The sequence below is a fragment of the Nicotiana attenuata genome, chromosome 3 (assembly GCF_001879085.1).
Source record: "Nicotiana attenuata strain UT chromosome 3, NIATTr2, whole genome shotgun sequence".
NCBI classification, from domain to species: domain Eukaryota; kingdom Viridiplantae; phylum Streptophyta; class Magnoliopsida; order Solanales; family Solanaceae; genus Nicotiana; species Nicotiana attenuata.
Window position 1 is genome coordinate 46,421,027 of NC_031991.1, and position 15,182 is coordinate 46,436,208.

Sequence of the window (15,182 nt, forward strand, 5' to 3'; positions counted from 1 at the left end):
ACATCTCCCGTGATAGTTGAAACATTTCAAATGACTTGGGGATGTTTCAAACATCACGGGAGATGTTTCAAACATCCTTGAGATGTTTCGCTAGCGTTTGGACATAGATTTAGTTGAAACTTGAAATAATAATTTTTGAAGTAGTTTTGAAAAATAATTTTTGGAAGTTGAAATTATGTTTGGATATGCATTTTATTTGAAAAAAATTTGAAGTTTTGTGAGTGGGAGAAAAGTTTCACCCAAAATCTACCCTAAATTAGATTTTGGGAACTTGAAAAATAATTTCAGAAACTTTTCAAAAATAGATCATTAATTTATGAACAAACAATGTTTTCAAAAAAGATTTGAAAAAATGGTGCCAAAATATATGGCCAAACGGGGCCGAAACATCCATCGGAGTGAAGGAGAAAGGGGACGTTTTTATAAATAAGAAAACTTTGGGGGCTTTAAAGTGTCAGTTCTACCCCATTCTTAACACTTTTATCTTAAAAATTTATATAAATTTTAAAGTGTCTTAAAAATTTAAATCCTACAAATAAATAGCCCTAAACCGTACAGACCACTTCTGAAAGAAAATGGCGGTCCCGTTGACATATTCCTTATTTCCTGAGGGCAAATGTTCAATCCATATCTTCAAATTATTCGAAACTGTTCAAGAAAGAATTTTGGGGTTCTCTTTTCTCTATTCTTTCTTATTCTGATTGATTCTTCTTAGTTCATGTTTGACTAAACCCTAGCTCATTCTCTCTAGTATTTTCCTCCCATTTCTCTCTTCGTATTCAGAACTGTTCCAGCTTCGTTGCCTTCGAGTGTTGCATCCCGACTTGAGGCAAGGTATAACTCCATTTTATTTGATTTTGCAATCTTATATAACCTGCATAGCATTTTCTCTGTGATTTACCCATTTGAGCTATTTACCAACTCAGTCTTTTTGGTTCTTAATTTAGTTCTATGTGTATTTTGAAGAGACACTGCAGCTCGTTGTATCCTGGAAATGTGCTAATTAATATTACCTTGATGCAAAAATCATATGTTTAATATTAAAGTTTCATGCTTTGAGTTGGTGAACAGGATGCTATGATCTTGCAAGGGATTGAGAGTTTGAGCCATTGACCAATATATCTCCAATATAGCTATTCATTCAATTATCTCAATTTAAGCCTGAAAACTATGTATGTATACTGTTAATCTGTTACAATTGAAAAAAGAAAATAGTTTAAATGCTTATGAACTGACTCCATTTCACATTTTAGAACAATGTAATTCAATTGCACATCTTAAAGTTATTAGGGTATTCATAAGCTGAGTAATTTATTTTCTGTTTTGAAAAAATATCCTATAGAATATTGGCTTTCAATTAATATTATCCATACATGTTTTTTTTCCTTTAATTTTTCAAATATATTAGGTTAAGAACTTATGATAACCGAGTTGAAATCTTAAAATAAGAGAGAGGTGATTGCAGTTCCATTATGGTTTTAAAAGTTCTAACTTTTTTTAAAACAACAGGTATTATAAAAGTTACCAACTTAGGAAATTAGTTTACAGGGAATTATCTATGCTAAACTGTTTCTTTTTTTTTTTTTTAATTTTCTTTTAAGTTCTTCAATATATTCATGATCAATAGTTTTATATATTTCTTTTCTTTTGTTGGGAGATGCAGCGAAATCATTGGTATTAGTTTCAGAGTCCACTGGCTGTCTAGAAACCCGATTGTCAACTTGAATGGGTGGGGGGCGGGGGGCGACGATGAATTGGGGAATTACTAACTTGAAATTTAAGTTGGTTTGGTAAATTGAATCGGGAAAATTTTCATTTTCTTTCTTGGTTGACATTGTCAATGTGTTGAGGCTTATTTTTTAACTTGCAGCAACAAAAGAAGAGTCAAAAGCCCCCTAACTCTAACTGGCTGGGGTCTAGTGGCTGCAATTACTCTGTGTTGTTGTCCATCAATTTTTCCAGCAAATTGGTAAGTTTTCCTTTTTTCCTTAAATCAAATTATCATAACTTGCAATCATCAAAAGGGATGTGAAATGCGTTAAGGGATGATTTTTATGTGATTATGAATGATCTGTGATATGTGAATTGAGTTGAGATTGAGATGGAATTCAGTTAAAGTTTTGTTTTCTAGGAAATTGTGTATTACACTATAGTTCGGAATTGAGGTACTTGTTTATGTGTTGAAAAATGTAAAACTACATAAAACAAATGTCTTATTCAAATATGTTCGAAGAACTTTCAGGAAATGATGAGGAAAAGTATATATAGCCATACATATTAATAACATAATAGCAGAAAATAAAAGGCGATAACTAAATTACGTAAATAAAAGAAAGACAACATGTAAACAATGAAATTTTGATTACATCATTACACTGCCCATTACAAGTATTTGTAAAGAAACACCAATAATAAGTCAAGAGCAAACAAATATTTGCCGATATACAGTCTTCCATTATAGAATACTGTAAAAACTCAAAATATTTAGTTTTTAGATAATCCTTTCTGTGGTGATGCTAAACTAATGTAGCATTTTTTTTCATTGTAATTTACTTTACAGGACAATCATTAACTCCTGCAGTCTTGTGAACCACACAGTTACTGTAGATTATATTCGAAAACCAGTTCCTGCTCTTCTAGAATGCTTTCGTCTGTTATTTCTCGATATTCAACTTTCTTACCTTCTTCTTTGCTTCTCGCCCAATTCGAAAACTTGCTTTTCCATCACGGTTATTACTCCACTCTCTCCAAACCCCAAAATCCCACTTCCTTTCCCAACTATGATGACCCAAATTCATCCCCACCTCTCAATCTTCCCGCCAGTTCAACAAGTGCTTCCTTTGAATCCCTAAACCCCACCATCGTGCAGGAAACGCTCTCTTGTTACAATAATGACTGGAGAAGTGCTTTAGAGTTCTTCAACTGGGCCGAGACGCGGTGTGGCTTCCAACACACCATCCAAACTTGCAACCAGCTTATTGACATTCTGGGCAAGTTTTTTGAATTTGATGCAGCTTGGAATTTGATTGAGAAAATGAGTAATGTGCCCTCCATGCCCGACCACACCACCTTCCGGGTGTTATTCAAACGTTATGTGTCTGCTCACATGGTTAAAGAAGCAATTGATACATTTGATAAGGCGGAGGAATTTAATTTAAGAGATCAAATTTCATTTTCAAATCTAATTGATTCTCTATGTGAGTATAAGCATGTGATAGAGGCCGAAGAGTTGTGCTTCCCTAAGAACAAAAATGATGTGATGTATTCTTGTTTTAAAGTGGACACAAAAATATGTAATATGCTTCTTCGTGGGTGGTTCAAAATGAGTTGGTGGGGGAAGTGTAGACAGTTTTGGGAAGAGATGGACTCAAGGGGTGTGCAAAAGGATCTATATTCATACTCTATTTACATGGATGTACAATGCAAGAGCGGAAAACCATGGAAAACTGTAAAATTATACAAAGAAATGAAGAAGAAGGGAATTGACTTGGATGTGATCGCATACAACACTGTCATCCGTGCTATTGGGATTTCAGATGGTGTTGATGTAGCAGCTAAGCTTTGTCAAGAGATGATTGAGTTGGGGTGCAAACCGAATGTTTCTACATATAACACGCTCATCAAGCTTATGTGTGAAAATGGGAGGTACAAAGACGCATATAGATTGCTTAATCAAATGCCTAGCAAGGGTTGCGAGCCTAATGTCATTACATACAACTGCTTTTTTGGATGCCTTGAAAAGCCCAGAGAGATTCTCAAGTTGTTTGATAGAATGATCGAAAGCGGAGTGCGGCCTAGGATGGACACTTATGTCATGCTTATGAGGAAATTTGGAAGATGGGGATTTCTTCGACCAGTCTTTATTCTTTGGGAAAAGATGGAAAAACAGGGGTTGAGTCCAGATGTGTCTGCTTATAATGCATTAATTGACGTGTTGGTTCAAAAGGGTATGGTTGATATGGCACGCAAGTATGATGAAGAGATGTTAGCAAGGGGCCTTTCAGCAAAGCCGAGGGTAGAACTGGGGACAAAGTTGACTAGTGCTGACTGTGGAGGCAGCTGATGTTTTATGAATGCACATGAGACTGTACTTTAAGATGTAGAATCCCATGTTAAACTTCATCAGTTCTTTGTCATCCTTGTGCTTTGTGGCAGCGGGTGGTCCTCCTTTTGGATGTGTCTACAAAGTACAGAAGTGATGCCTCATAAATTGGCGCTCTTTGAAGATATCAGAATGCGTTTCGGTGAGCTACGTGTTTGTGGCTGGATTATATCAGGTCTTCTGCATCTAAATCCAACAAGCTGTCTGTACACCTAAGTCATTTTGCCGTATGCTGAATGAAAGTTAAAAAAACAACATGCCCCACATTGATTAGTTATCTGACCTTGCTGCAACCAAGAATCAAACCATGGTCTCTTATCCTTTTGGATTCTTTTCAATGTACACACCTATCTCAAAAGATGGTGAGTAGTAGCGACACAGGACTTCTTTTCACATTGTCTGTGTTGGTTGTGGAACTTGGAAAGTTTTGCACCAATAAGTAGTACTAGTATTTTAATTATAAAGGATAACAAGAAACAATCTTTTCTTCTTTCTTTGGCAACAAATAATTTCTTTAATTCAACAAACTTGTCTTGTGCGTGTATTCAAGGTTCTCTGTTTCTGATCAGTTTTAAGAAGCAGGTCGAAGCTCGAACTAGACTTCAAAGGTTTCATTGGACAGATTTAGCGGCTACTTCTTCTCAGTAAGCATGTCGACTTAGGATAAACCACGGGGACTAAGAGCCCGTTTGGACATAAGAATTTTTTAAACTTTTTTCGAAATTAGTGTTTGGTCCTAAAATTTTCAATTTCCACTTGAAAATGAATTTTGGAATTTTTCGAAAATTTAAAATTTCAAAAAGTTGTTTTTCAAAATTTTCACTCAGATCACTCACAAAACTTCAAAAACAACTCAAAATTATGTTCATATCCAAACACAACTCTAATTTTTAAATATCATTTTCAATTAAAATTTTTTTCCACTTTTTTTTTTAGAATTTTACAATTCTTATGTCCAAACGCTCACTAAGAGGCAGAAGTAGGGTTACGTTGTTGTGTACATTCATTAACTGACAATGAGTTGTAAACCTATTTCAACAAGCACGCAAAAGTTCCAAGTGTGCAATGGGGACTAGGAGGCAGAAGTAGATAGCATGATTGTGGTAAAATTAAAAATTAAGTAGACGTCAAACTTCTGCTTTCTTTTACTAAGTGGCAAATTTTGTGATGAAATATATAAGAATTTAGAGAATTGTGGGGAAGTTTTACAATTTTGAAAAAGTAGGTAGGGGAGCGTTATAACAATTAAAAAAGAAGCAGACAGCACAATTCCCATGAGAAAATAATAAAACTGATCCCTTATGTTTGAAGGGAGGTCTAAAACAATACCTTTTATATATACACTGGGGCAATTGGTGCTTTAATTGTATTGAAAGTGAACAATATCGGTCACCGTCAAATATATAACAAATGAGTTTGTTTGATTTAACGGGAATTGTAAAAATAAAAAGATTTAATGGGAACTTACTTTTTGTTGTAACTCTTTATGTAAATCTGGTTCTGGTGTAATTTATGTTATTTTTGGTCTAGTTCTGGTGTTTGGCTTGCAGATTCTAAGACATGATGACTGTTTCAAAGTATTTTTAATTAAAGTTTTTTTCTTCATAATTTTTCATTAAATTTAACCGCCAAAGTTTGATAAATATTTGAAAAAGATGAAAAATATTCACTTTTGACGAATTTAAAAAGACTAAAATTACTCAAAAATATATTAAAGGGGCTAATTTAAACTTACCCGAACTTAATGGACCATTTTTGTCATTTTCTACTAACCTCTTCACAAAGTACGCACACTTGTATAAGAACAGAAATAAAGTGCTCCAGAAACAGTATCCCTGCTTCGTCTACCAGACAGTCCTCTCGTTTTTTCTTTTGCAGTTTGGTGAGGAATTTGACAGCTGGCCATCCTAATACGCCGAAGGAGACAAGCGACTTCTCCCATTGATTTGGGGTTCAATGGTATTCTTCTAATGTGAAATAAATAGTTGATCTTGGTGCTCTACGTTTTTTCTTTTGAAAAAAGAATTACACATGGTGTTTAATTCCTTATTTTTTTGTTGGTTGTACTTGGATTTCGGGGCTGGTATCTCGTTATTTTAATCTTATAGTAGCTAATTTAGCTAAGGAGTGAAATAATACATGGGGTGCTGCTTGCCCTCTTACTGAGCCTCGAATATATATATTTTTGATAGGTATTTTTAGTCTCGAATATTGGAATCTTTTTTTACTTGTTTTGATACCTTTTGCTAAGAATAAAGATGGCACCTTTAGTTAAATCACCTGTATACTTGTGAAAAGAGTTTAGGTTTTTTTGCGTATCAATTTTAGTGGGCGTTTGGACATAAGAATTGTAAAATTTCAAGTGAAAATGGTATTTGAAAATTTGAGTTGTGTTTGGACACGAATATAATTTTTGGTTGTTTTTAAAGTTTTGTGAGTGATTTGAGTGAAAATTTTGAAAAACAGGTTTTTGGAGTTTTTCAAATTTTTGAAAATTTCCAAAATGTATCTTCAAGTGAAAATTGGAAATTTTATGAACAAGCGCTGATTCCGGGAAAAAAGTGAATTTATTTTGAAAAAAAGGAAAAAATTTCTTATGTCCAAACGGGCTCTTAATTTCCCTTTCGACCTTAATCTAACTACGATTGTAGGAAAAAGTCTTTTCCTTCTGTATCATTATGTATAAAAACGAATAAGTTGGGAATTTTTCTCTAGTAATCTCGACTCATTACTTTGGATATATTCAGTTTCATTCTCTCTCTAAAGACAAAGTGGACGCTCGCCTAGTTAACTTACCTCAATTTGGTCTTCTCCTTACTTGACTGGCCTTACAAATCCCTCTTCAGCTATTGTTTGTAAGAATTTCAATGCTATTTAGTGATGTAAATCAAATGGCTTTCATGCACCTTTATCCTTGTTGGGGACATTCTAAACTTTGAATCTCACTTCAACCTTTGTAGTATCTATGCTAACTGGATAAAATCTAGTCCAAGATTTTAGTCTTTTTTTTTATAACTGGTGTGTCTGGGCCAGAGGTTTTTGTCCTTGTTCCTCTAAAAGTAAATATTGCTCTGATCTTTTCGTGGTACCAAGAAAAGGAAGAAAGAAGTCAACTCCTGTTTATTTTTATATCCGCTTTCGCGTATCAATTTTGTTCATTCTCAAAATCATGTTCATCATTCTTAGATGTAGATCGTTTTCTTTTTCTGATGCTGTTTAACTCAAATAGTTGAATCAAACCCGTTTTTTCATTTCCTAGATCCACATATATCTTTGGAATTTTACATTCATGGCCCAAATCAAGGACCACCCTCTCCAGTTTGCTTTGTCTCATTGTAGTGCCACAGTTCATAGGAGGCTATCTCTAGCTTTAGCATGCATAAATACAACAAGAACAACGCCTCAGTCCCAACCAAGTGGAGATCGGGTTTATGAATCCTCACTAACCACGTCACACCATTTAAACTCATCCATGCCAATATTATGCAAAATACAGATCTTTAGCATGCTTAAATGGTAGACAAAATTCTCATGATCTTGGAATGTTACTCTCATGATCTAACACTTTGGTACTACGGCTTCCCATGCTTTCATTCTCAGGGGAAGTTGTAAGGTGCCAAATTATTTCTCAAGTTTCTGTCAACTCTCTCTTCTCTGTTAATTTGTTGCTTTGTTGATTGCTTTACATTTTACACCATATCGGTTAGGACGCCTGTCCCACTCAAGAAAATTTGATGAAATGACCTGATCTATTAGAATATGATTTGAAGTATAGGCTTATGGTACTGGTGCTCATAAGCCTTTGCTTCTTATGTTACACTTTAATCTCTTTATCAGTTTCCAGGTTGAAAAGCTACCCAACCAGCTCTTTTATATGTGTTTGTGTTTACAGACATTCAGATGCGTGAGTTTAGCATGGGTTGTTTGTGGTTTGGTGAATGTAAATGACTGAAAATACTCCAACAACAACAACAACAACAACATACCCAGTATAATCCCACAGGTGGGGTCTGGGGAGGGTAGTGAGTACGCAGACCTTACCCCTACTTGGAGAGGTAGAGAGGCTGTTTCTGATAGACCCTCGACTCAAGAAAAGGTGGAAAGGAAGAATAGGGGAGAAGAAGAGGAGGAAAGAGGGGGGAGAAAGGCGATAAGCAAAGAGGAGAATAAGCAGCATCAAATAGTAACCATCAGGGAGCAACAATATCCGATAAAAAGGAGAAAAAGTAGCATCAAATAGTAACAATTAGAGAGCAACAATCCCACTAGCAATTTACAAAACAAAGGACGTGGTTGCAAAGTACCAGATACAATAACAAACAAGAAAAAAGTAACTTTCAACCCCAACAAAAATATTACTAGTACTACTGGTGAACGGTGAACCTATGAAAAACTCGCACCTACCTGTCAACCAATCACCTTAATCCTCGACCTCCACACCTTCCTATCACTAGTCATGTCCTCGGTTAGGTGAAACACCGACATGTCCTGCCTAATCACCTCTCTCCAATACTTCTTAGGTCTACCCCTGCCCTTCCTCAAGCCCGCCATGGTCAACCTCTCACACCTCCTGACCGGGGCATATATATCTCTCCTCTTCACATGCCCAAACTATCACAGGCTCGATTCCCTTAACTTGGCTTCCACGGATGCCACTCCCACCTTGTCCCTAGTAACTTCATTCCTGATCTTGTCTTTCCTGGTATGACCACACATCCATCTCAACATCCTCATTTCTGCTACGCTCATCTTTTGGACATGGGACTTCTTGACGTGCCAACACTCAGCTCCATACAACATAGCTGGTCTAACCACCACCCTGTAGAATTTGCCCTTAAGTCTAGGCGGTACATTCTTATCACATAAAACCCCCGAAGCTAGCCTCCATCTCATCCAACCCGCTCCAATTCGGTGAGTAACATCCTCGTCAATTTCCCCGTTGCTTGGATTATAGACCCAAGATATTTGAAACTATCTCTTGTGGGAATGACTTGAGTATCAATCTTTACTTCTACTTCTTCTTCATGCCTCTCCTCACTGAACTTGCACTCCAAGTATTCAGTTTTCGACCTACTCAACTTGAAACCTTTGGATTCCAGTGTCTGTCTCCAAACTTCCAACCTAGCGTTAACACCCCCTCGCGTCTCGTCAATCAGTACTATGTCATCAGCAAATAACATGCACCATGGCACCCTTCCTTGTATTTGACGTGCCAGGATATCCAACTCTAGGGCAAACAAAAAACGGGCTAAGGGCTGATCCCTGATGCAACCCCATCTCCACTGGAAAATGTTTCGAGTCTCCTCCCGCAGTCCTCACCCGAGTCTTAGCGCCTTCGTACATGTCCTTAATCACCCTAATGTACGCTACCGGGACTCCGCTAACCTCCAAACACCTCCATAACACCTCCCTCGGGACTTTGTCATAAGCCTTCTCAAGGTCAATGAACACCATGTGCAAGCCCTTTTTCCCTATACTGCTCCACCAATCGTCTCACAAGGTGAATGGCTTCTGTGGTTGATCGTCCCGGCATAAATTCGAACTGGTTCTCAGATATAGATACGCCTGTCCTCAATCTCTTCTCCACCACCCTCTCCCAGACCTTCGTAGTGTGACTCAGCAGCTTGATACCCCTATAGTTGTTGCAGTTCTAGATATCACCTTTGTTTTTGTACAACGGAATCATCAAACTCCTCCTCCAATCTTCGGGCATCTTCTTCGTCTTGAAAATGACGTTAAACAAGGACACATGCTATATTAATCTTCCTCTTCTGGAGAATCTTCCCCAACTCTATCGACTTACCCGTCAGTGTCCCTATGTTCCAGGATCCAATTCTCAACCTTATATAATCCTTACCCCCTTTACCACCCTTACTCCTCGCCCCCTGACCCACCCGAGGACATGACCTTACACTACCATCGCTCAGAATAGCCACTACACCAGCAAAAACACAGGGATATAGACTAAGCCTAGACTACTACAAATGCAGACGAGCAGGCGAAACGTAAAACAAGCAAAGCCTAAATATAAGCTGAAATGAAATGTAACTAGGGCACGCAAAGGACAAGAATGAAACAGGAGTGATACAACTAATGGCAGATAAATGCAAGCAAGCCGAAGGAAATACAATAATCAAGGATAAAAGGCAGCCGACAGAATAATAACAAATAGCAAATTCTAAGCAAGAACGATAGAACCTGGAGTCCCAACAGGTGCCGAGAGAGGTGTGTCCACAGCAATTATGTTCTGGAAGTTCCCGCGCGCGGCCCGAAGGCTGCCGGAAAATCCTCGCCGTGCAAAATCCCTGCTGCCGCTGCTAGGTCTAGGAATCCGACCAGCAGCACTAATACTCCATGGCTGATGATTATTTAGAGAAAAACTTCAATAACTGTTTGAACATTATACTCATGGTTTCCGTTTGTTTGCTTTCCAGATTGTTCTTTTTGCACTATCCAGGGAAGATACATGTCTTTGTAGTTTATTTTTTTACAAGCAAAACTTGATAGGCATAATATACAGTTATTTTGTATACAATGACATCAAAAGTTTCATGCAAATAAGATCCGTGTGAGCCATAAATCGATGACCATTTATGGAATTGGCCTGCAATGAGTCTGCTATAGTTTGTTACCAATCCGACATAATGATTACGCTAGAAATTCCCTATTTTAAGAATTAATGCCAAGTGCAAGTTAAATTTTGTAAAGGAAGTGTTAATGTAGTTTTCATCTAATCTGTACATGTTTAAACATGTTCCTTTCACGGTGCCCAATGCTTGATTTTTTTTAAAGACATCTACTGATTTATTGTTTGTGGTATATGACGAGCAATTTATTCTTAGTATCCTTGTATGGCAGGAAAATTTTGATCATCGATTTCAACGAACTGATCAGTGGATGCCTGTTTATTCCTGGTTAGAGTCTCTAGACACGGATGAGGTGATTAAATCAAAGGAAATTATAGACTGGCTTACTGCAAATCCTGATGTGAGAGAACAATTAAATTCAAGGCATTCACGTTACCATTTGATGCATTACATTAAAAAATGCCACATGAAAATTCTAAAGAGGAAGGAGAAGAAGAAGGTATAATCTCTGGTTTATTGGAAGTTGAGTATGCCTTATTGCACTAGTGTCGAGTTTCCAGTATCTCAATTTCCTTATCCATTGATCATAAGAGGAATTCAGTAATACCTTAGGTCCGATTATTTCGTCACGCTTTTGTCCGCGAATTGTCAATTTTACTCTCTAAACATCAATCTATATTCAGGATTAAACCTGTTATTCAGAATTTGTTTTATTGACAGGGACCAGAATTCACCAACAACATGTCTTTGTCAGAAGCTCAGGAAAGTGAAAAAGTGAAGAAATTTGCTCCTCCACAAATAGCAGGTGAATTCGATTGCTACATAGGATTTATTATATAACAAGAGTAAGCACGGCCTAAGTTATCAGGATAATTAATCAGTATTGGACCTTTTCCCACAATGAATATTTCTGTGTAAGGGTCCATTGAATCTAATTCTGTGGTTTCCGTCCCATCCCTGCAGACTAAAATGTCCCAAATTCATGAATCGGGACTGAGGAGTTCGTAACATATCTTAGCCAGAGCTATAGCGGTATTCCTATGGAATAGGCAAATCCTACCTGATACATGAACCCAAAAATAATATTAGTACTTCAAAAGCAGCGTAGCCAAAATAGTGAATCTATGCCTGATTACTTTTGCCACTAGCTTCTACTTCCCCACGGTAGCATGTACTCCACACATCCATCTGCCTACAGGACATTTATTTTATCACTCTCCAAGTTGACTTGTAGTTTCAGTTTCCTACTTAATGATTTTTGCAATATCGAACTTCTCCACTGCATCCTGTTGTCGGCTGGAAGATGTAGAAATCGATTATTTGCTTTAGGTCATGGTTTGATCTAGTCATGGAAGCTATGAATGTTCTTTCTAGAGTGTGTATAATAAAAGCTCTAGGTATTAAGGTAAGGTGTTGACAATGAGGTACTTGGGAGTGTGGGGCTGTGTTGCTTGGATCCTCCAAAAAGAGATGTTGCACCTGTGTCGGATCCTCCAAAGCATGGGTGCCACAACATTTTTGAAGCGCTTGGAAGTGGGGCTGTTGGCGGTTTGGCATTGGGAATGAGAACTGTTAATTAGTTTCAGGTCTTCCGAAGAGTTCTTTCTCATCTCTAGTTAAAGGAAACGCATGGTGGAAATGGTAAGTCATGGGGTGGTATGGCTTGATTAGTTGATAGTTGGATCGTTGGCAGTTGCTGCCATCAATATTGTTCTGGATACCTGGAGAATGGTTTAAGTTGGATATTGCCTGTGATGCTTTGGCTGCAGTTAATTTTTGAGGCTCAATTCCTTTTTGTTAAATTATTTTTTAATTTTTATTTGGGTAAATGTAGATTCAAATTGCATTTGGAGGGTACAACACTGCTTTGACCTTGTCAATTGGTACTGGTGTTTTGACATAAGAGAGATGGTTGTCAGGATTTTCTAGGAGGGATGGTGATAGCATTTGATGATGGCATGCTTTTTCAGTTAAAAAAAAAAAAAAGAGCTGCTCAGACATGGAAACTGACTTAACTGTGGAATGACCTATGCCATTAAGATAGGGTTCAGCAGGAATGGGGTGTTTCATTGAGCATGGATGGGAGATTAGATAAGCTTTGAAGTAGATGTATCTCACATCATAGAATGAATGAAAATTTTGTCCATTCTGTTGTCCACTGTGTGGACAGGTCTACCTAATTATGCATGAATTTACTTATTGTCTTTCTTCTGTTGAATATTTTAGTTACTCAGTAAGGTTTCTTCTTTGAAAACGCCCGAGCCCTTTTTGCCTTCGCCAATTCTTTTGCTGATGGGGTTTTTTGGTCCAACTTTGTAGACAACAATTTGAGCACCCTGCCAAAGGACAGTGAACTCTACAAAGCAAAGCAAACAGAAGCTCGGCAAAAATATGAGATGTAAGCCAATTGTGCTATTGGAATTTGTTTCCGTCATTGTTCAAAGATATGTGTTTCTTATGAAGCAATTTTTCCTCTCATCTATATGGCTTTTCAGTCTAGTAGAGTTGGAGAAACAACTTTTGATGCACTTGCCAAAGCCTGAAAACATAGGCAGCTTAAGAGAAAACTGATCATTGCATGGCCAACATGCATGGATTTCAAGTTGTTTTACACATTGAGATTGTGAAAAGATCAGGCCTGATCCAACTCGGTAGACCAAGTAACGACTATAGTTACTTTGACAGGAGGTGCAGCTTAGTTTGCAAATCCAGTTTTGCTGATCCTGAAGCTTGTATCATCACTTCTGCAAATCCCCATATTGGCATATAGAAATTACTAGTATTAGAAACTAAATCCTTTGTAATTGGCTTCTGCTCCCTATCCCACACTTCCCCTTTCTTTCACTCTCAGTGTCCTTAGACCTTTTTGTGAAATATCCTTGATTTTATGGTAATGTAAAGAAGTATGGAATCTGAAGTCGGCAATTAGTTCATCTGCCAATTCTCATTTGTATAAAGTAAGTCTTGCTTGTTTTTAATGCCTCACAAATAGTGGAATGAAAGGCCTCCATCATTTGCTTGTTTATTGTTCCTTGTCAGGTGGCTTGGCCTAAAATAGTAATATGGTACAAGTTAATAAATGAAGCTGTCAAAAATCTCGTGACTGCTCAGGGTCATATATGCACTTTATAATTTTTTTGGGCTTCTGAACAATAACTTTATGCAGGTAATTAACTAATTGTTGACATTCATGAGAAAATATAAGTTTTAGGATTCTCAACACCATGTTTTGTTTGGTTCCATATGAGGGAGTAAGCATTTTGATATTCCTTCTCCGAGTCCAGTTTTGGATGGACTGAAAAAGCTTACCTGAAAGAGTAGAAAAAAATTATTTATTGCTTGGTACTTACAAATATTATGAATTTAAAAGCAGGTGTAAGTAAGTTTTCCTGCAAGAATATTCAACTAACCACTTTTCTTTTTCCTCCACTTAGTTTATCATCAAATCAGGAAAATGACTACATGTACTTCCTCTGATGACACGACATCTCTAGTCGGATTCAGGATTTTAAATTGATTGGTTTAACATAGGCATGTATATGGACATGGTTAATTCGGTTTTTATCAGAACCAAACTAAACCATCTATATCGGTTCAGATTGGGTCGATTTTGTCGGGTTTTTTGTTACATTAATATCATGTCTATCTTACTTTGTTAAAGTTATAGATAAAGTTTTGATAAGTGAATATATGTTTGTAAAAATTGAAAAAAATTAACAAACATACGATCTATTAAAATATTCTTATGGGTGAATTTTCTTTAGTAACACATGATAGTTAGTTTTTTAGTCATCTAACAATAACCTTTCTTTGATGTACTCTTTCAAGGTTAATCGAATTTAATAATTAAACATAAAAATCAATATGATACCTAAATAATGATATGTTCTATTTAATTTTGAATTATCGAAATACCATTTCAAATTAGAAAAAGATATAAGAAATTTTGACATATGAATATATGGAAGAACAACGAGATGATTGACGCATTTTAATAATACTTGATAAGAAAGTGATAAAACCATTATTTAAAGTAAATAGAAATGAATGCACTTCATAGTTCTATTACATATTACATCCCACGAGAGTATCTCAAAAATATTTGTAGACATTTTTTAAAAGAAAATTCTATATAAGTCTTAAAAAATATATGTATATTTATATGTCGGTTTGGTTTGAATTTTTTAATCAATACCAAACCAAGTCAAAAACCTAATTGGATTTTTTAATCGGTTTGTTTGACTTTTCGGTTTAGTGCGGTTTTCCGGTTCGGTTTGAAAATGCCTAATTTAACATTTAAAGTTTTTAGCACTGAACTAACTATACTTTTCAGTTTATGGGTTTCAAAACTTATTAATTTTTTGATTTTTTTTTGTTCTTCACATATATATCTACATCAATATTAAATATCAATATTAAATATACTGAGTTTAGTTAAACCCACAACTTTAAGACTAGATCCGCAACTCTTTAATTGAGCCCCGGATAGACAA

At 36.4% G+C, this 15,182-nt stretch overlaps 2 protein-coding genes across 3 annotated transcripts; both read left to right on the forward strand.

Moving 5' to 3' along the window:
- On the forward strand, window positions 526-4,592 carry LOC109223670 (pentatricopeptide repeat-containing protein At1g80550, mitochondrial-like). 2 transcript variants are annotated; one of them, XM_019388065.1, is made up of 4 exons: window positions 556-834; window positions 1,072-1,172; window positions 1,871-1,969; window positions 2,561-4,592. In XM_019388065.1, the coding sequence occupies exon 4, from the start codon at window positions 2,642-2,644 to the stop codon at window positions 4,061-4,063; it is 1,422 nt and encodes a 473-aa protein (XP_019243610.1). In that variant the 5' UTR covers window positions 556-834; window positions 1,072-1,172; window positions 1,871-1,969; window positions 2,561-2,641; the 3' UTR covers window positions 4,064-4,592. The 2 variants fall into 2 exon arrangements, with proteins under 2 accessions (XP_019243609.1, XP_019243610.1); XM_019388064.1 differs by lacking the exon at window positions 1,072-1,172 and having other exon boundaries at window positions 526-834.
- Window positions 5,922-13,714, forward strand: LOC109223671. Its single transcript, XM_019388066.1, has 5 exons — window positions 5,922-6,061; window positions 10,961-11,188; window positions 11,410-11,494; window positions 13,009-13,087; window positions 13,185-13,714. Exons 1-5 carry the CDS (start codon window positions 6,059-6,061, stop codon window positions 13,258-13,260), a joined length of 471 nt encoding a protein of 156 aa, XP_019243611.1. The 5' UTR covers window positions 5,922-6,058; the 3' UTR covers window positions 13,261-13,714.